At 36.8% G+C, this 20,611-nt stretch overlaps 2 protein-coding genes, 1 long non-coding RNA gene and 1 other non-coding gene across 11 annotated transcripts; all 4 read right to left on the minus strand.

The window, feature by feature from the left end:
• Positions 1–19: 19 nt before the first annotated feature.
• On the minus strand, positions 20–91 carry TRNAL-UAG. Its single transcript has one exon. It is a non-coding gene; the product is annotated as a tRNA-Leu (tRNA).
• A 150-nt stretch (positions 92–241) lies between these two features.
• LOC113327587 lies at positions 242–3,411 on the minus strand. Its single transcript, XM_026574766.1, has 3 exons — positions 3,045–3,411; positions 1,124–1,273; positions 242–829 (listed from the first exon to the last, which is right to left on the minus strand). Exons 1-3 carry the CDS (start codon positions 3,397–3,399, stop codon positions 474–476), a joined length of 861 nt encoding a protein of 286 aa, XP_026430551.1. The 5' UTR covers positions 3,400–3,411; the 3' UTR covers positions 242–473.
• Positions 3,412–9,798: 6,387 nt separating this feature from the next.
• On the minus strand, positions 9,799–14,083 carry LOC113283048. Of its 6 annotated transcripts, none has more exons than XR_003327304.1 (8): positions 13,162–14,083; positions 13,004–13,063; positions 11,718–11,753; positions 11,183–11,624; positions 10,851–11,072; positions 10,533–10,635; positions 10,245–10,395; positions 9,799–10,054 (listed from the first exon to the last, which is right to left on the minus strand). It is a non-coding gene; the product is annotated as an uncharacterized LOC113283048 (long non-coding RNA). The 6 variants fall into 6 exon arrangements; XR_003327307.1 differs by having other exon boundaries at positions 11,183–11,628; XR_003327306.1 differs by having other exon boundaries at positions 11,183–11,276; positions 11,448–11,753.
• A 972-nt stretch (positions 14,084–15,055) lies between these two features.
• LOC113327596 (60S ribosomal protein L36-1-like) lies at positions 15,056–18,315 on the minus strand. 3 transcript variants are annotated; one of them, XM_026574781.1, is made up of 5 exons: positions 18,211–18,315; positions 17,235–17,550; positions 16,949–17,103; positions 15,897–15,968; positions 15,056–15,408 (listed from the first exon to the last, which is right to left on the minus strand). In XM_026574781.1, exons 2-4 carry the CDS (start codon positions 17,376–17,378, stop codon positions 15,911–15,913), a joined length of 357 nt encoding a protein of 118 aa, XP_026430566.1. In that variant the 5' UTR covers positions 17,379–17,550; positions 18,211–18,315; the 3' UTR covers positions 15,056–15,408; positions 15,897–15,910. The 3 variants fall into 3 exon arrangements, with proteins under 3 accessions (XP_026430566.1, XP_026430569.1, XP_026430559.1); XM_026574784.1 differs by lacking the exon at positions 18,211–18,315 and having other exon boundaries at positions 17,235–17,341; positions 17,467–17,758; XM_026574774.1 differs by lacking the exon at positions 18,211–18,315 and having other exon boundaries at positions 17,235–17,758.
• Positions 18,316–20,611: the final 2,296 nt, after the last annotated feature.

The following is a 20,611-nucleotide window of genomic DNA, read 5'->3' on the forward strand; positions in this document are numbered from 1 at the left end:
AAAAAAAAAAACATAAAAAAGGTCCTACCGGGAGTCGAACCCAGGTCGCAGGATTCTAAGTCCTGAGTGCTAACCACTGCACCAGAGAACCAAGTAGTTGACATAGGTGTCACTTTTAATATGATATAAGGAAAGTGGTTTGATGATGTAACATCCTCTCCTGACCTTAAACATGCTTATATCAGGAGATTCAGGACTGAATTCAGCTAATGTGACACAAGTTGTTATACAATTTCTGAAAGTCAAGACTCCAGGTTCATCCATATCCTGTGTATTGTAAAACAATTTATCTTCAATGGGGTAACTCTAGTCATATATGCACAAATTACTAAGATAAAATGCTCTACAGAGTTCACTGAAAATGGTTGAAACATATAAAACCAACATTTTCAAACGAATATCCCACTGCGCTTTACATTCTCTGTCTTGCCTTTCAATAGCACTGATGGACAGAAACGGATAATGTAAGATCCTCAATAGAAGTCGGGGTGTAAATCTTCTTCCACCTTCTGATCATTAAATTGCATCTCCAAGAGATTTTCTCTCCAATTCTGGAAAGGATTTTCAGTTGACTTTTCATCCCTGCCATTAAACAAGTAGTCATTGTCTTCCTCTTCCTCGGTTAAGTATTCAGCCCATTTTGATGCTCCTTTGGCTGTTTCTGCCTGAAATGTTATCTCTGGCTTATTCTTTTGGAAAACTTCATTGCAAGTGACTTTGTTGCTACGCAGATTGGTTGTTTCCGTCTGAAATGTCATCTTTGGCTTGCTAACATTCTTTTCGAAAATATCCTTATAAGTGACTTCATTGCTGCATAGCCTCGTTGAACCTGAATTTTGACAAATGAACTATGAGATGTTGTTCGCTAAGGTCTGAACTGAAATTAAAGTGTCGAGGACCTTAGTATGGGTAATAAGGGAGAAATGAATTAATAACATAACAATGAAAAAGGTAGAAGATCAATGTCTCGACGACTTGCCAATTTGATCTCACAGAACAATCCACAAAATTGGGTTTAGTGGGAATACCCTTAAAATTGGATTAATCAGTCATAACTGCTGAACTAATAAGATTCAGGCAAAGCAGCTGAGTAAGAAAAAGAAATCTGTTGTAACTGGTTCACCTTTGGTTCTGATAGTTTCCGATGATGAAACAGGATTGGAAGACTTGACTGCTCCAGATCTTCTCAATCCAAGTGAGTGGTTCTTAAGTTTAGGCCTCTTAAAGATCTCTTTCGGCAACTCTGTCACAAACTCAGGCTCTAACTCACATCCTACATAAGTAAAGGAAACATTATCAAGAACACGAAAATTTATATCCGAAATAGGGTTTACACTTTTTCAAAGAAGTCAAATTATCTGAAAATCCATGAAAGAGAGGAAAACTATTTGAAGCAAGTGTTTGTATTTCTTATAGGCTACAGCATTTCGTGCAACTGAGATACTGCATAGCTATACCTTCCTTAAGGTGCTACTTCTGTTGGCGCTTTAAATTTTGAAACAAAAAATAGCCTTTCTGGAGCAAGATTAACATAATTTAAGAGTACTGAGAGATGTATTTACATCAATTAGGGTACTCCCACAACATAGAGGAAGAGCTACAAAAGAAGACCAATTTAGCATTCGTTCTGCTATTGGTTTCATTTCTCGCTAATCCGCAAGTTTTTCATTTGACCATTTCAGAACACTAGTTCTGCAGCTTTTGCCTTTCTCAGGCTACACCTATGCCAAAAAACTCATACAAAGTGCATACAACTAGAGTTTTACGAGTAGTGATAGAAAGCAAACTTAACGCAAAACCAATAGGAGAAGATGCCTTTGTTCTGAAAAAATTCACAAGAACAGAAACTACCACCTCCCAGTCCCCATTTTGTTGAACAAGCAAATAGTAAGAGTCTCAGCACTTTCTTTGATTGATGTTTCTAATTTAGTTGACTCTAAAAGCGGGCAATTCTTCTTCTCTCATCCATTCAAAACCATCACAAACTGTGATGGAAACAACTAGTTACCACATGTACATTCATCACGAGATGGTCATAAGATAACATACAAGGTTGGAAAAGCAAGAGGTATGGAACGAAGGACTGCCAAATTTCAATATTCTATCACTTCTTACTAAACCTCGGCACACCAACATTAAAGTTAACTACTAACTAGCTTCTTTCATATCCCATTGGCATCCACTGTGATAATTATCTATAATATCTCAGGTAGAAGCTACTGGAAGGATCTTGGTTAACGAAACTACATTTACACTAAAAAACTCATGCAAAGCATACAGTTAGAGTTTTACGACTAGTGATAGAACTCAAACTCAATGCAAAACCAATAGCAAAGATGCCTCTGTTCTGAAAACGTTCAAAAGAATGAAAACCAGTAAGAGTGCACATTCTTGGTTAGTGTTTCAAATTTATTTGACCCTAAAAGCACACGATTCTCCTTCTCATATCCAATTACAAGTTGTGATAGAAACAACAACTAGTTACCATAAATGCATTCAAGATGAAATGGTGATAAGATGAGGTTGAAAGAGCAAGAGATATGAAAGGTCAGATTTCGACTTCTCTAAACCTCGGTTACTCGATACACCAACATTGATGTTAACTAGTTACTCACTTCAGTTCCCATTTAGCTCTAACATCTCGGGTAAAAACTATGTTAACAACTAGTTACCAGCATCGGTAATTATCTCTAACATTTCGGGTAGAAGCTATTGGAAGGCTCTTAGTCAACTCAAAACAAACACCATGCGCTCAAATGGTTAGGCTTCTACTGGAAAGGAGTAAACTAGTTCACACCTAAATCCCATCTTCACTAGAGTGCTAGACCACTTACAGTGTACATAACATGGTTCTGCAATGCAGTTTTTAAAGTAATTACGCAGCATAACAAATTCTTTTATAGCCAAAATGAAATCGTAAAGCTTGCATTTCAGATGTTCTAACTAAGATTAAAGGTTCAAAATGCAAATTTACACACAAATCCATAAACATTAACATAAATATAAGGTTAAAAATCGAACACCCAAAGTTCAATGTTACTGACCTTTTTCTTGACCATCTTCACTATTTTCAATTTCAGGCTCCAAATACTCACTCCAGTCATTCCTCCTCTTTCCCAAACATCCATTACCATTACCCTGAGAACTCTCATAATTACCAATAGCCGCTTCAATTAGGGTTTGTTTATTGTTCTGATCATTAAATTGCCTAGACATATTGAAATCCTGAACAAATAATCTAACATCTTTAGCAACAAATGCTTCATAAAAAACCTTCCGAACTGATTGTTTCTCATTGCAAACAACACAATTCCATTTGTTACTACTCTTCTTCTTCTGCTTCACTTGCATCGTTGAACACTCGTAACATTGAAGAGCGACGAAGGAGATCGTCGACATTTTGATTCTAGATTTCCAATTTTAGGGTAACGATTTTAAGTATAATAAAAATAAAAATGAACAAAATTTTGTTGCGTTACCTTTGGGGACTAGTCATCCCTAAGATATGAACCGTTGAAATTCATCGAGATTCGCAAAGAAATCTTTTGTAATCCTCGTGAGGACATCATCCCGAATTAATACCAAGGATTTTAGCGCCAAATTGCCATTCGGGGTTTTGGGCTCTTGGGAGTTGTGACTTGTGAGCCCTACTTATGGCTATGAGTATGGAGTTGACGGCCGTGCCAAAAGTAATGCGTTGGCACGACACATGTCCGACAATTGCCTGATACGTAGTGGACGCGCAGACACGCCATATAATGACTCAATAAATTTGAACTAATGGCTAGAGAGGTGTTGTTGTCGAACATATACACAAATTTTTTGATGAAGATTACTTTGATTACTCTTTCAAATTACACCTTGAATGCACACTAATAAATTAAACATACGATGCGAACATTGCTCAACCGTGCATAAAAGTACACTGCCTACGTACATGATATTTGATCTTCATTTCTTCACTTGAACTACCTAAACCCAACACGAGAATCTCTCTTAGGAGCAACGAGATTTCCTTCTGAATCATAAACGATGACACCGGAAAATGCAGGTAATCGACATTTCCCACCCATAAGTATGTTTCGCTGCCACAATGAAACTTCACCCGATCCTTGTTCATGATGACCATCGCTTTCATAGCTTTCATCGACATCCTCCATAGGCTGAACTTGATTAGCATGTTGGATTTCGATTATGGGTTCGGAATAATGACCGATATAACAACAAAACCATCGGCGGCTCCATGACGTCCGCATGTTTTATGATGGTGAGTGCGAGCAATGATCTAATGAGCGCTATGAGTGTGGCTATGGAAGTGTGCTAGAGCTGTCGACGATGGTTTTGTTTGATGAGTTTAAATAATGGGATCATTATGATGAGCAATTGCAAGTACTTAAAAGAGTTTCCACTTATAGAGTGGTTAAACTTTTGTGCAAGGGATTTGGTAGGAGATATTTTTATGCGAACTTAGAAGGTTTGGCGCCACTGACTCTTCTTTAGAAAGGGTTGAGGTTTAGGTGATCCAAACCTTACAGTCTTCTCGATCCAAAACAAAAGTAAACAAATAAATAGTATGAGTTAAATAATTTATAACTGTACTGCTGTAAACTTTATTTTTCTTTAGCAGACAATGACATGGCCATTGGGTGTTCACTGATTTTGTTCTCGGACATGGTTACGTAGATGCATTTGATTTGGATGGGAAACTGTCAAAATGAATTGTCCTGGCATGTCATTTGGCCTTGCAGTGGTGGAACTTGTTCTTGCGAACCTCTTGTACGCGTTCGAATGGGAATTGCCTGGTGGTGCTAGCAGTGATCAACTGGACATGGCTGAAAGATATGGAATCACTACTATAAGGAAGACACCTCTACACGTGGTTCCAATACCTTTATCTTAATCATCTGTATATGCAAATAATGTACTTGATACATTTTATTTTATAATACGTAGCATTATCCAACTGCTGTTGAAGTTTTTTGCTTTTATTTCACATGTTGATTTCGGGTGCAAAGGAACTGCAGATCAGGTGCTCTTTTGGATTCTCTATTGCATTATCCAACTGCTGTTGAAGAAATCGTTGGCGTGGATATTCCTTGTAAAAACCTTACCTGTGCTGCAAAGGTGTGAACTGCTAACAAGTTATTTGATTTCCCATTTGAAAGCTGGCCTGGATAGCAACATACGTAGCAGGAAGGTCTCAAAATATGATACGGGTCATCTTTTCACGATTAGCCTTTGGATTAAGAGGTGCTTCAGTAAGAAGAACTGGGTGTTCAGGTGCAACACGAAGCTCATTGTAAAAGGTATGATGCCAAATCTTGTCCATATCATCCCAATTGCTAACAATACCATGCTCAATTGGATATTTCAAAGTTAAGATACCACGCTTGGATTGAGCCTCATCACCAACATAACCATCTTTCTGACCCATTTCTACCATCACACCGGTGTGACGTGGACGACCAACAATACTAGTGAATACAGCCCTTGGTGCATCATCTCCAGCAAATAAAAATTTTACAACAACATGTCAATAAATCTAGACACTAAAGTCAATTACAGCGTCGAATTCAGTGGAGTTGGTGGGATAGGGGATGTGGAACCAGGGTTCGCCTCTCAGATTGCTGTTTTCAATAGGAAGAAACCATCTACCAAATCTAGAACAAGGTCGATGCTCGAGACTTGGCTGCCCAACATTATGAAGTTGTCAGGGGAGTAAAAATTATGCCAACCCCGATAGAAACGAATGAAAGAAATTGGGTGGAAATTTTTATTGGAACACTAGTTCTGTTTATTATAATTATAATTTGATAAACTTAGTAACTTACAATCAACCCCGCACATTAGGACCCTGGAACTCTTAATATTTAATTTGATCTTTGAAAACCACACTTTTCTGTTTAGGGAATTAGTCAACACTGGGTCAAAGTCCTGACCACCCCAAAAGTAGCTGCTAGAACATTGCTTGTCTTGTCAATGTCAGACGATCCAACTCTTGTAGTCGAGGAATTATATGGTCGATGGTTAGGCTCATGATGCCAGCACACCAAAATTAGATTTCTGAGACGTCCATCACATCCATTTGGCATCTTTGGCCCAAGGGTCTTCGTTAGAACGCCAGCTGTCCCAATTTTTGCATGTGTAAGTAATGGAGACCCCGAGCTGCTCCCAAAGCGACTTTGATTTTCTGATTGGTAGTGAGAGTCCGGATTGGTAACAAGTTTGGTCAACTTGAGTTTTTATACATATACTGTCCGCGAGTTATAATCCTAAAGGTGTCACTATCCATCCACAAAAAACCCGCCAAAACAAAAATAACACAAAAACCCAAAACGATTTTTTTTTGATGAACATCATAAAATTTGATGAAACCTCGTAGAATTTGACGAAACCAATATTTGGTTTCATCATAAAATTTGATGAAACCAATTTTGAAATTGGGGTTTTTGTATCAATTTTTTAAAATTTGGGGTTTTGTATCAATTTAATTTAAGATGGAGTTTTAACGAATCCCAACATTTGAGAGGGGTTTTTGTATCACAAGTTTAATCACCTTGGATTTTTATGACTAGTTTTTATACATATATGTATATATTCCCTTGTTCTAAAAAAAAAAAAAAACAAAACAAAACAAAATTAGTCAAATAAAACCAAGGTGACCAAACATGTGGTACAAAAAATCCAGCCATATTATTTTTAATAAATGAAAACCATTTAATTAAAAAGTGACACAAAAACTCCAGGTCAAATAATAATGTGCAAATTTAGTTTTTATTACTTTAAAAAAAGCCAAACATACCCTTTTTACCTTGTCTTCTTCTTCTTCTTCTCTCCTTTCTTTTTTCTATTTATGCGGTCTTCATCTCCCCACCACCATTAACACCAGCAGCAACAAATATCTCTCCATGAACACCATCGCAACACCTCCTCACCACCAACAACAACACCTCCGTCACCACCAGCAGCAACACCTTCATCTCCTCCACGAAACCTTCGTCTCTTTTTCTTCTATTTCTATTCAGATCTATCACCAACAGTAGCTCCACCACCATCAAACCAACTGATGTGTCCAGATCCGCCACCAACAGAACCTCTGTCTCCTCCATTAACACCATCATCACCTCCTTCTCCTCCATTAACACCATCATCACCTTCTTCTTCTCCGTCTACAGATTTTCCATCAACAACACCGCCTCCTCTTATTTTTGTTTTTCCCACCAGTACATCAGATCCGCCACCAACACTACTTCTACCTCCTCCTTTTATCATCTAAAACCACCACCAATACCTTCAAATCGGCCACCAACAACACCTCATCTACAATCAACACCAATACCTGCAGATCCGCTCCCAACATCACCTCCGCCTCCTCGTTCAATCCTCTACAATCACCACCACCACCTTATGATGTTTTCATCACCAGCAAATGATGATACATCTTCAAAGTAGAAATCAATATTGTATTGGGAAATGACAGATTTATGATGAAACCAAAATTGGTTTCATCAAATTCTGACAGTTTTGGTTGGTGAAAACAGTAAACTAATGATGAAACCAAATTTGGTTTCATCATAAACTTGCCTATTTTCTGTCATGAAATCAAAGATTTTAATGATAAAAATTAAGTTTATGATGAAACCAAATTTTGGTTTCACCTGATTTTTGTCTAGTTTATTTGGTCTGACTTGGAAGACGGCATGTTTGGTTTCATCATTGAAGTTATGTTGGTGAAATGACAATATGTGGTTTCGATTGTATGTACAATGGTGGTTTTGATTATATGTGTGTATGAATTGGGAGAATGTGTATAGCAGGGTCTGGTACTGGTACTCCAGGTATCGATGAAGAAGTTTTGTTGGTAATGGTGGCCTTAACTGAAGTTATGGAAGTGATAAAGAATGGATTAACTGAGTAAGGGTGGTGCTAATGCAATGAGAGTTGTAGTTGAGCTTCAGGTGTTGCATAAAGGACTGGTATGGGTTACAATTAAAGAGGTGTATGTCTGCATTGTTAAAAGTGTAATGAATTGGCTGAAGTTGATGAAACCTAATTAGGCATTTTTTCATTTTGTTGAATATTAATATCTGTGAAGCCAATTTTTGATGGTGGGATACAGGTGGATTATTTTTTGTTGAAACTGGTTGTAGTTGAGGGGGTAATGGTAGTGGTGGTTGTGGTGCTGGTGGTTGTGGCAGCGATGGGGGTGGTGCAGTTGACGGTGGTGGTAGGTTTCATCTTATTGTGGATTGTTTTTTGTTGAAAGTAGTCTTAGTTAAGGAGGTAATGGTAGTGGTGGTTGTGGTGATTATGGTTGTGGTGGCGATGGGGGCGGTGCAGTTGACGGTGGTGGAAGGTTTCATCTTATTGTGTTTCATTTTTTCTTCTTCTTTCTCCTTTCTTTTATGATGAAACCAAAATTTGGTTTCATCTTATTTTGGTGAAACCAATTTTTGGTTTCATCATTTTTCTGGTGGTGGCGCGGTGGTGGTCGGTGGCGGCGGCGGCGAAGGTGGTTGGTGGCGGCGACGACGACGGGCGGTGGTGATGTTGCTGGTGGTGGGTTGTTGTTCGTGGTGATAATATAATAAAATTTAAAGGTTGGGTTGATTTTTGTTTTTGTTGGGGTGATTTAAATAATAAAAGGGTAATGTAGACAGTTTATGTTAAATGGGTTTTTGTGAACATTTTGTTTTGGTGGAGTTTTTGTGCATGGATGTGACACCTTTGGAGTTATAACTCGCGGACCGAAAAAAAAAGATAATTACAGGTACAAATCATTACCCGAATAGGATTGGTATGACATATCTAAGAGATTAATTCGGCATATTATTATCTTTACGCAGACTTCTACTCCGTTCAATTCTCCAACGAATATCCTCCCGAGTCCTCCAGGTTTAACACATTTTATCTTGTCTAGTTCATCATCGCGGATGCTCTAAACACATGAAAAAAATTTAGAAAACATGATATGAATAACCCAAGAAACCAACAACCATATGCATGCGACTTTCTAATCATAACTTTGAATCATGTTTTATTAACGGAGTAGAAGTCTGCGCAAAGATAATAAATCTCACAGTAGAAGTCTTCGTATACAGTTTTAAGAGAGTGAGCTTTATTAACTTTACGCAGACTCTACTCCGTTGAAATTTCATTGTCTAAACACATGAATTGAAAAAAAAAAAAAAAAAAGGAAACATGATATGAATAAAGAACCAACAACCATATGTATACGACCTTATAATCAAATCTTGAATCAAGCAAAATGCTTTCAATCATTTTTATTTAATGCATAACATAGAGGTCAAAGAGAAGAAGAATTGTGTTCAAGCGAGAAGAGGATATCATGGGTTGCAAGTGTGAGACACAAAGCCCGTAATGGTCTCGTAGACTCGTTGTCTACACTACAAAGCGGAAGGTCTCTTAGGACGGTCAAAAAAACGTCCCAAAAGGCCTAAAGCCGTTCCAAAAAGGTATTAGGGACGGTTCCACTACCGTCCCTAGATCCACCGTCACTATTACTACTAGGGACGGTTTTGACTTTTAGGGACGGTTCTCACTTACCGTTACTAATACTTCTAGGGACGGCTCCATGCTGTAGGGATGGTTTTAAAATCCATCCCAAATACTTTTCTAACCGTCCCTAGAGGCAAATTCCAACGGTAGCGGTGACCCAATACTAACGCCAGTAAAGCATTGCTAAAATTTGAAAAATTGGTAATGAACTTCCTCGGTTTCTTTGGCAGGATGCCTTTCCCTTTACCCTTCTGAACATTTATTCACACAGTATTTTGTCCCAAAATACATTCTCATTCATGAAATCAAGTTGTTCACAAAAATGATTCAAACATTTAGAATAACAAGTCTCATACAACAAAAAAAAAACTCCGTAAAAACAATCAAAAGGTGATGTTTTCGGACTACCATAGTTTATACAACTTGGACGTAAACCGCACCATCTACACTGGAAATGTATTTGATTGCTTCTGCTCCAGAACGACCTTTATTGCTCCACAGCATTTAATTCCTACCATCTACCATCATCGAAATTCTGCAACAAACCAAACTTAGTATAGAATGTCATCGATCGACGCACATGAAGAACGAAACCAAAATATCTAACCTAAACCAAATAGGGTATAACAGTAAATAGTATTGGGACAGGGATGGAGGAATAAATACTCAGTTTATGGGTTTGCAATTCTAGTTTGTGTTATGCCTTTGGAGGAGTTCTAACTCACCTCAATTAGAACATTGGGATAAGGCTCACATCGTTGGCACATGACACCAAAATTTCCATCGAGCTCCCAGTTGCTGCCGCATTTCTTATCACGTAACCGCGTAATCATGATCAAGCGAGTTGGATATAGGTTTGGTAGGATACCTCGAGTCCTGCAAACTTTAGCACTTATTTCCCATATTTGCGCCACCAATAACCACCGAAAATACTTTACACTCTGTTTGAACAACAATGAAGTGATCGCAAATGAACTACTAAGCAAAACATTTTCCATAGGCGAAGTTTTTACCTGAATAACAAGATTCCATATCTCAATGGATGTTGGTTCATCATTGTTATCACTTGAAATTCCAAGTGAAGTGACCAGTATTCCCCATCTCCCAGAAGTTATCCTAATGAAGGCATAATAAGGGGAAAAAAGTATAAGGGAACTCGACATACTACTAGCAGTCTCATTTTTGAATCGCATATTCCATCAACCATGTCACAGAGAATTGTTATACCTATGCTATTCTTTATTCCATTCGTTCTGAAATTGGATAACACAAGATCTTCTAGAATAAGGTGTATACAGTATCATGTTGAAAAAATAAGTAATAGAACTCACATGATTTTCGCATAAGCGGGTCATCAACGAATCCAAGAATTTTATATATAGCACATTCTCAGTTGTTGTTAGGTGATTTCTTAGAACAACTCCCAGGCGACATAGATGATTTCGCAGCATTTCCTCGCACAACTTTTGGTGCATGCCAGACAATTGGTCAATATGAGATTGACAAACTCAATCCTGGTTATGGAACAACTCCCAAGCGACTAACATGTTTTCCTTAATGGGTATCAATTAAAATAAATTCATAAGCAGCTATGGAATTAGAGCAAGCTGAATAATACTGGTTAAGCTAAGTATATGAAATGGAGAAAGAACATCGTAAATACCAGTAATGGCCAGTTGGACCAACAAATCCAAAACCAAACCCACTTGTGATAGCTGCCCTTTTCCAATTGACATTGAACTTTTCATCCTCATACTCTTGCAAAATTAATCAAATTCAAAGACAAAAAAACATAGTATATATGGTCATATTTACTACCACTACCTAAGAGTGCCTGTTAAAAAAGATATTTCCACAACTGACTCTATGTAAAACACCTCTGGATCTATATGAAATACTGCCAAAAAAAAGTGAATAATGCATGATACCTCGAGTAGTTTATTGGGACTTGAGCATGGTGGCTTTGGGCTTCTCCACAGTAGGTGAAGGTCTCTTTCTCTTCAATCTTTGACCTCTGATAGAAGTCTCCTCGAGGCTTTGCGGATAAGGATTCTTAAATTTTAACTTCAGCAATGGTTTTGGAACCTTAACATAATCTTTTTCACCTTTCTTCCAGACAATAATAAGTCACCAAATGCAAATTTTGGAACCTTAACATAATCAGTTTTATCTCTAATTTCAGAAGTAACAATTCTTACCTGAGAGACCTAATCGCCAACATCAGCAATATGCACCTGGCACAACACACCTAAAGTCAGTGAGTACATTACTAGAAATAAAATAAAATAAGTACAGACTAGATATGAAGATAGACGCAATACATTAGACAGAGATATAGTGGGGTCCCTGAGTGTAAGAAATCCATAACCATAGTGGGGTCAAACTTTAACTCATTAGAAGCAATAGAACTGTAGCTAATTAAGATTTTTCCAAAGGTTAGGTAGCAACACTAGCTATTAGTGCTAGGAGTGTAGTACTAGTAGTTATATTTTCACTTTAGTCATAGATTCATGCATGTAAAAGAAGTCCTAATTATCGTCATAGATCATAATGGTCGTAAGGTATAGGTAGAACGGGAAATAGAGTCCATGATAATATGCCAAGAACGTAGTACTCAAAGGATATCATTTTTATAGACATAGTCATACAGAATGCTAGTATTTTTTTCATGAGTACCACCCATTAAACCCTGTAAACATATCAGATGATAAAAATTTTGGTCATGACTATCTACGCTTAGCAACCTTATTATTCCGCTAATAGCAATCCCATCCATTACTTTCTTCATGTACCCATGGAGTCGTATCTCCAAATTTAGCAACAACTTGAGATTTTCAATTAAAAACATATCACATCATCAGTATATGCAATAACTTGCCTAGTTTACTATCCTCGAATACAAGCAACCCCATAAATACAAGAACATTTCTACTGAATCAGTAAGGCTTTAAAGCATCAAACCTATTATACAACTACAGGGATATAGTAATTAAAATTGACATCTAATAGATATAATGAAAGCTTGCCGCAACATTTCAGCAAATCTAAATCAAAAGACAGATAAGTACTCAGTTGATACTACCCAATGTAAATGGGATTGGAACCCCACAGTACACCTTTTGGTACAACTACCAAGCACTTAACTAACTCAATTTCAAGTGGGATTCAATCCCTGATTCATTCTCAGTATTAAAGAAAATCCTATATTCCGTAATATAAATGAGAAAGGGGCATGAAGCAACATTCCATCTAATTGGAATCACAGTGCAAGTGAAATTGGAGCCCTTAAACCTAACTATGCCAGCATTTCCTAATTCATTCTCAGTATTAAAGAAGAACTCCTAGAATCAGTAATCTAAATCGAATCAATTACAGGATACGACAAAGTATAAAACTATGAGCAGACATATCAAGCAAAATAAAATAACACACATCACTAATTTGTTGAAGAAATCGGTAACTGAGATTTGATACAAAACTTTACCTGAATTCAAAGCCAAAATCGATGGAGATGCGGAAAGTGTGCTCTTGTAATTTGCAAACCCTAAAATCAAAAAACAACAACGTGAGATTTTCAAATCAAAATTCGCAAAACCTAAAATCAAATCAATGTAAGATTGAAAGAGGAGGAAGAAATCTAACTTGAGAATCAAGTGTCTCTTCACTGGGAACGAATTTGAGATCTCACAGGGAAAATCACGAACGGAAGAGTTTTAACTTAACGAAAAATTTTCAGCAGAAGAGGAAGAAGGTGAAGAGAAACTGAAAGAAGGGCGATATAACCAAGAAAAAAAATGTTTTCTTGTGTTTTCAGGCGTAAAATAATTAAACTACAGATGATTCAATCAGAACCGTCGAAATCTATCTATTAGGGACGGTTAAAAAGAATGCGTCCCTATTAGTGGACCAATATGGACAATTTTAGGGACGGTTAAAGCGGAGTGTCCCAACAGCTAACCTTTAGGGACGTTTTTTTTAAATGTTTCCGTCCCTAGAAGCCTTCTTTTTTGTAGTGCTATATGCACCATGTGAACAAAGAAAACAGAGCATTGTTGGTACAAGAAAATTGTTCTCAGTTGAAGAAACAGAGGATGAAGAAATACAAAAGCCAGAGAAGAAGAAACCCATCAAAGAAGATGAAGATACCCAAATTCTAAAACCAAAGAAGAAACCCATTAAAGAAGATGATCAACAAGAGCTTCAAAAACCAAAGAAGAAACTCACTAAAGAAGATTATGAAGAGATTCAAATTCTTAAACCAAAGAAGAAAACCAATTCATCATCATCATTAACCAAAACCATGAAACCCATTACAAAAAACTCAAGCAACAATCTCAATTAGTCTTCCAAAAACAGTACAAATTCAATTCCACCAAATCATCAAGTTCAAGTACAAATTCCACAAAGGCATCAACAAAAAAAGACACAATGATCTAAAATACCGGGATGGCTTCATCAATTATTGGAGCTGGATACGCCATGGCTGACTGAAAATGGAGTTGAAGAAGAATCCTAGTAGTTAAGCAAGAGCTATTTTCTCTGTAAATTAATTAACCCACTCTTTTTTTTTATCAACTTATGGGTTTAATGACAAATGGTACATCAAGTGCCTATTTATATTAGTTCCAAGCACTTGATTCTGTCATTTGTTCTTCAAAAGATTGTATGATACCTCCGAGCCTAACACAACACGTTAGTTTTACCAAACTTTGGCATTAATGATTATGTGATATGAATTTTTAGCCATTCACTTCTTATTTATCAATCTACACCTGCTTTTGCGAAAGTTGAAAATCATGTGACACTAATTACGTACCATCAAGATAGAATCATAATTATTTTGAGTCTGGCTTGTTAGTTTAGGTTCTCAGTACCAACTTGTCTTTTAACCTACAGAAGTACTCTTATTCTTCCAGCGGTTTCTGTCGACCGGAGTAAGTTGCTTGGGTCCCTCTTTTTTATCCTTGTCGATGATGGAGAGAGTCACTGGTGTAGGTTTCCCCACGTGTCTCCAATCACTGAAAAGCATTCTTTCTCATATTTCACTTTCATGCTCTACACCAAATCAGGAATTTTGTCACAGGCTATACCTGTTACTTATTAAATTTGTAACGATTATGCCTGTAGTAAATAGGCCGTTATTAATAATTGTTATGGCGTTTTGTAACGTTTTTATCTGTGACAAACTCCAGATACAGTCACATTTACCAAGCGTTACAATAGTTAATAGTCACAATTGGCCTGATTTTACGATTACGACAAGTGTCTTATTTGTTACATTTATTTTAACGACTATAAATGTTACTGAATCCTTGCAACGATTGTTTCGATGAATCGTGTCTTTTTTGTCACGATAAAAGTAACATATATTAACGTTGCCATTGTTTTATAATAATACTCATAGGACACCTGTCATCTTCTTGTCACGGCTTTTGTAACGATTAAACTGTGACTCTCATTTGTAACAACAGTAAGATGATGACACGTGTTGTTCTTACTTCACAATTATTGTCACAGTTATCTCTGTGAAAATTCTTTCAGTTACAGTAAAAAAAAATGGGTCACCCAGATCATTTTCATGGACCTGAGCTTCCAGTTTACAGGCCTGTAATACAACTAAAACTAAACCTGGAACCCATGCCTACAATTTCTTATTTTTCAATCTGCAGTGCAGTTCGTGCATTCTCAAAATAAGATTCATACATTCATTACGAACACAAGTACAACAGAATCGTTCCACTCGTTATAAAATTTAACCCAAAAAATTCAAAGCTAACACTCTTAGTTATGATAAAGCAATACATCCCTTTAAAGCAATACAACCCTTTAATGACGCGTAATCTGTCCAGCATGTGCCTCACCATCAAGCCTTTAGTATGTAAACCCAAGCTGAAGAAAAAATGGTATTCAACAATCAATGACTGACAGGATGACCGATTCAATCATTCAAGAAAGTGAAAACAGATTGTTCCGTAAAATTTTATTAAGAACAGTAATTGTACGCTTTCCTAGTGTTGGCTTGAGCCTTGGGAGCAAGCAGTTTTTGGCAACTGAAATAACTTGGTACAGGTTTGGCCACTCATCATTACTGGAGATTAAGAGGAATGCTAGTTACTAACTAGCTAGCACCTAATCTAGGCTCCGCGTAATTTTCATCTAAATGCCAATTTACAACATATCAGAGTCTTTTTGTTCGGGAAAGCTTACTACTCTTCTCAAACACTCCAACAATAGAAGGTTCACATCAGATTAGTATCACACCACACTGAAGTAATCTATCAGTAAAGTAATCTTTTGCCTACATTATGAAAAAACAGAAACTGACCATCTTGTACCATCTAAAGCAATGATCAAAGTTATGATACAAGGATTCTTACTTGAGCCAAGTAGTTCACAAATTGCTCGCTGGCGGTGCAGGGCATCCATATTTCCAATGATCTACCTTATCACTGTTTAAAAGAATGCTTTCCATTAGTGAGAAATCATAACCATGCCCATGAGGCACTCATCATCCATGATATATATTTGTAAAATGCTCATCCCATTGAAATTCCAAATAAATTAGACAGTGCACATACACCATATGGCATTGCTCAGAATGATGAAGAATAAAATAAACAGGATGCTCATAATCAATTATATAAACAAATAATTATATTGGTGAAATCAAAATAAATCTACACTATTTTTTAAACTTCTTTACGAAGATGGTTGCGAAATAGCTAGGCCAAGAAAATTATTAACATACTCGATCTCTTCCTTGTTACTGTATTATGCAGCCATACACCTGACTAGTACTATCGCTATGAAGGTTATAATTAGGAACAGGTTCATCAGGAAATGGTGGAAGTTCATAACCATACTCAGACCTATCAAAGCCTCCTCCAGAATCACCACCTTGTAATCCAAAGTACAATAGAAAACTGGACTAACAAACATAATCTTGTAATGCAAAAGTATCAATGAGTAGCAGATAAAACTTATATTTTGTTAGCCTTCTCCTCTATTATCTTGATAAACGCCTCAACCAAGTCTACAGAAGGACAATTCGTCTCAGTTATCTCGCAATGCTTTTTATTATTATTTCTTTGAATAACTGCAGTGCCTACAAAAAGAAATCACTTTGTAAAGTATCCTTATTTATTTAACTCTTTCACGAGCAGAAACTCAGACTCAACACTAAGAGAACTTTGTTTCAGTTATCATATCGAAAGAACACGAGAGATTCCAACCATATATGATAATGATTTTTCAAAGAAGGTACACTTCAGTCGCTCAAAACCATAAAGCTAAGGACACAAGCTTTTGGCTAAGATTCCATACATGTTTTTCAACATCAGACAGTATAACCAACTATGATATTTTCCAAACATGGTGTTGCTATATAAACACACTCAGTCATTAATAAAATACAGATCTAAGAAATTACCTCATCTTGTGAGTACCCAACTTTCGCTTAGCCACCTTAAGAGCACGCTTGTCCTTTCCAACTTTAAGAAGCTCAGTAATTCTCTTCTCATAAGGAGGAAATTCAGCAACTTCCCTAGTCAAACTCCTAACAAAAAGAACTCTCTTGATGGTATTCTGCAACAACCCATTCAGACAAACCAAAAACAACCAATCAACATGGGGCACAAACACTGAAAAAACAACAAGCAGACATCAAATAAAAATTGTTAAAACAGAACAGTACTGGGTAGAACAATGATTTGTACCCCTTTTCTGGCGGAAGGGCGAGTAGCAAGTTTTCTAGTAGTGACAATATGATCTTTGTTTAAACCAGCAAACAACCCACTCTTGGGCACTGTGAGTGCCATTTTACCTGCACACAACATTTCCAAAACCACATAAACACACATTAATAAACGCCTCTTTGCATCTTGTCCAAGTAAGTTCTCATACACTTACACAGGAAACAAACAAAATAGAACATAGATCTTGCTTTACATGAAAAACCAATCTAACACAATGCATTTTGTTAACTTGTAACTTTCATTTCTCCCTATGGGTTTACAAGAACTCCGGCATTGTCTGCAAACACGAAAAATGACCAAATATCAGACAGAAATAAAACAATTCAAATTTACAGGCTAAGCACACAGGGAAGAAAAAAAAAGAATATCATCAGAAAAAAAAACTTAAGAGCCTAAGTAAGTTCTAATCAACAGATTCAAAGCGCAATGGCAGTTTCATGGCTTCACTGACATGCAAAACTGTAAATTCAAATATGACAAAGAGATGAAAAACATAACATAAAATAAAATAAAACCACATCTCACTTGTGGGTACTAGTTAAAACTTAAATCAATAAAAAAATCTGAACCCTAGACATATAAAAATTAGATCCAAACAAAAACAATAAAAAGGAAAAATCAGTAATCAAAAATCTGGAAATGAAGACTATGAAAACAATTTTATTTTTTTTCTCGATCTGGAAATGAAGACTATAAACCCCTAAACATTAAGAACATAAGAAAAAACCTAATTTATAAAGATTATCAATAATTGGATTAATTTCTTAAAGAAAATTCGGGCTTCAGGATATGCAACGTTCAGATCATAGATAAACTCTCACTGAAATCGTCTATTTATCATCATTAACCCATTGAATCTGATTTATATGTACTGATGTGATCGATTTAAAAAAAAAAATTAACGCAAGAAACTAATATAAGTATGAACTTATCATACTATGGAAGATCAACTAGGATATCTTAAGCAGTCAAAATGCTTGATTCAATAACGCTTTAGACATCTAATGAGTGAGGGAGAAAGAAAGAGGGTAGAGCGGCGGTATGAGATGAGTTTAGGTTTTAGATTTTGATTTCTCTCTCTTCTTTAGAATATATGGAAACCCTTAGAGCAACCACAGTCATGACCAAATTTGGGGACTATACCTAAATTTGGTCTCCAAATCATCCGTAATGGAACGGACTAAAGTCATATTTAGTCCAGATAATTAGGGTTTGGGACCAAATGTGGTCGCCGACCCAGACTAAAATCGGTTATAGTGGGACGGGGTTATTGTGAGCGTATGAATACAGACGCAAGTATAATGGGCGCTTCACATCGGGCGTATGTATAAAGAACGTATGATATTGGGGCGGATGTATAAAGAGCGTATGAATGAGGCGTATTTATAAACACCGCCAGGCCAGACGGAGATTAAACATACGTCCCATAGCAGGCGTAATTAGAATGTACGTCCCAATGGGGCGCAGTTATTAAAAACGCCAGGTCTGGGCACATGTATTACGTGCGTCTGTGTGACGCGCATGTATTATGACCGTCTGTGTGAGACGTAATTATCCCATCTTTTTTTACTGATACATAGCCTTTGCAATCGTAATGGAGGGGACAAAATACCAAACACTAAATCAAAACTGAGGATGGTGGTGTGCATTGTATCATTTTTATGATCTTGGGTTTGATGCCAAACACTAAATCTTTTTATTGATACATGCCAAACACTAAATCTTTTTACTGATACATATGATACATGCCAAACACTAAATCTTTTTACTGATACATATGATACATACCAAACACTAAATGCATACCAAACATAAGAGCAAACGCCCTTAATATCTCCGCCTCATTTTAGGCGTTAGTTATACTAACGTCCCAACCATACGCTATTTAAGAATCCGTCCCATTACAGACGTTAATTATATCAACGCCCAACCATACGCTACTTATATGTCCGCTCCATTATGGAGCGTGCTTTGTATCTCCGTCCCTTTCCAGACGGACATATTACTAGAGCCTCAATCGAGCGTTCATATTAACTGCGCTCACACCCAGACGCTCGTATAAAATGCGTCTCACTTCAAACGTTAATATTAACTGCGCCCAAATTCAAACGCATGTAATACTTGCGCCGGACTATATTTTAGTCGGTCACGACTGTGGTTGCTCTCTCTCAAAGCTAAATTAATTTAGCTTTTGGTATGGGATTTGGTATTTAGTCCCCTCCATGATTGTGGTTGCTCTTAATTTGCATCTCGAGGATCTATATATAGGAGATCAGGGGTATTTTCTTACCACGTGTCAAAAGGAAAACCAATGAATGGTTCTCCCCATGTGACACCCTTGTGTAATGGTCCATAGTCTCGAGAACAAAATTTTAATAGATATACATTTTTTTTTCTCACGTGTATATCACCTTTGTTAAAATAATATGGAACATAAGATTTAAAATTAAATATGAAAAGTGATATCGACTTTGGGTTGGTAGTAGTATTTGAGGACCCCAACTAACCATTGTACTAACCCATCAAAAAAAAATTGGGTTTGCCATCAGGATGCTTAGACGCATACGAGGAACATGCAGTTCATTGTAAGGTAGATCCTGGTTTTAAATATAGACATGATCACGTGAGAGATATCTTATATGATATATTATGGAGGGCTGGAATTTCAGCAAAGAAAGAGGCGACGGTCAACTTTTTGACGGATCCTCTTGAAGGGAGATCAACACTCAGGCCAGCAGATGTTCTTATTTTTGGATGGGCCAACGGAAAACATGTGTATGTTGACCTTACTGGGGTCTCTCCATTAGTAGACATCGGACAAAGCTCTTTCACAGTTGGACAGGCAGCTTCGAAAGCTGTCTCGGGTAAGATAGCGAAGCATGAAAAGGCGTGTATTGATAATGGACATGCTTTTATTCCCTTTGCCTTTGACACTTTTGGGTATTTAGCACCAGAGGCGGTTGGAATTCTAGCGAGAGTTCAAAGAGTCATGCACAGTAATGTCATGACTCCTGATTCGAGAGAGTTTGTGTTAAAGAGAATAGGGTTTGCTATTCAAAAAGGGCTTGCGGCGCAGCTTGTTGCTCGCTTGCCTACTATGTAACAATTTTAATTATTAATTAAATATACAGCCATAAATCCGAAAAATATTTCCTTCGTCCCACTATTAATTGATCTAGTAGTACAATTTAGAAATGATTTATCTCTAAAATTATACCACAGATGTTCGTAAATTTTATACCATTGAAAAGCATTTTAAAACACCTATGTAACGAATATAAACATGAGCATCAAATGATATAAAATCAACTATTAGTGGTACAAAATCTAAAAATAAA

Source organism: Papaver somniferum, chromosome 1 (assembly GCF_003573695.1).
Source record: "Papaver somniferum cultivar HN1 chromosome 1, ASM357369v1, whole genome shotgun sequence".
Classification (NCBI taxonomy): Eukaryota; Viridiplantae; Streptophyta; class Magnoliopsida; order Ranunculales; family Papaveraceae; genus Papaver; species Papaver somniferum.

Bases quoted from the DNA above. Each gene is read 5' to 3' on its own strand.
- LOC113327587 (XM_026574766.1), bottom strand. From the start codon at position 3,399: ATGTCGACGATCTCCTTCGTCGCTCTTCAATGTTACGAGTGTTCAACG. The intron at 1,274-3,044 runs GTCAGTAACATT...TTACTTATGTAG, and splicing joins TGAAGATGGTCAAGAAAAAG to GATGTGAGTTAGAGCCTGAG. The intron at 830-1,123 runs GTGAACCAGTTA...GTCAAAATTCAG, and splicing joins GGAAACTATCAGAACCAAAG to GTTCAACGAGGCTATGCAGC.
- LOC113327596 (XM_026574781.1), bottom strand. From the start codon at position 17,378: ATGTGTGTTTATGTGGTTTTGGAAATGTTGTGTGCAGGTAAAATGGCA. The intron at 17,104-17,234 runs GTACAAATCATT...GGGTTGTTGCAG, and splicing joins GCCCTTCCGCCAGAAAAGGG to AATACCATCAAGAGAGTTCT. The intron at 15,969-16,948 runs GTAATTTCTTAG...TCTTTTAAACAG, and splicing joins TTGGGTACTCACAAGATGAG to TGATAAGGTAGATCATTGGA.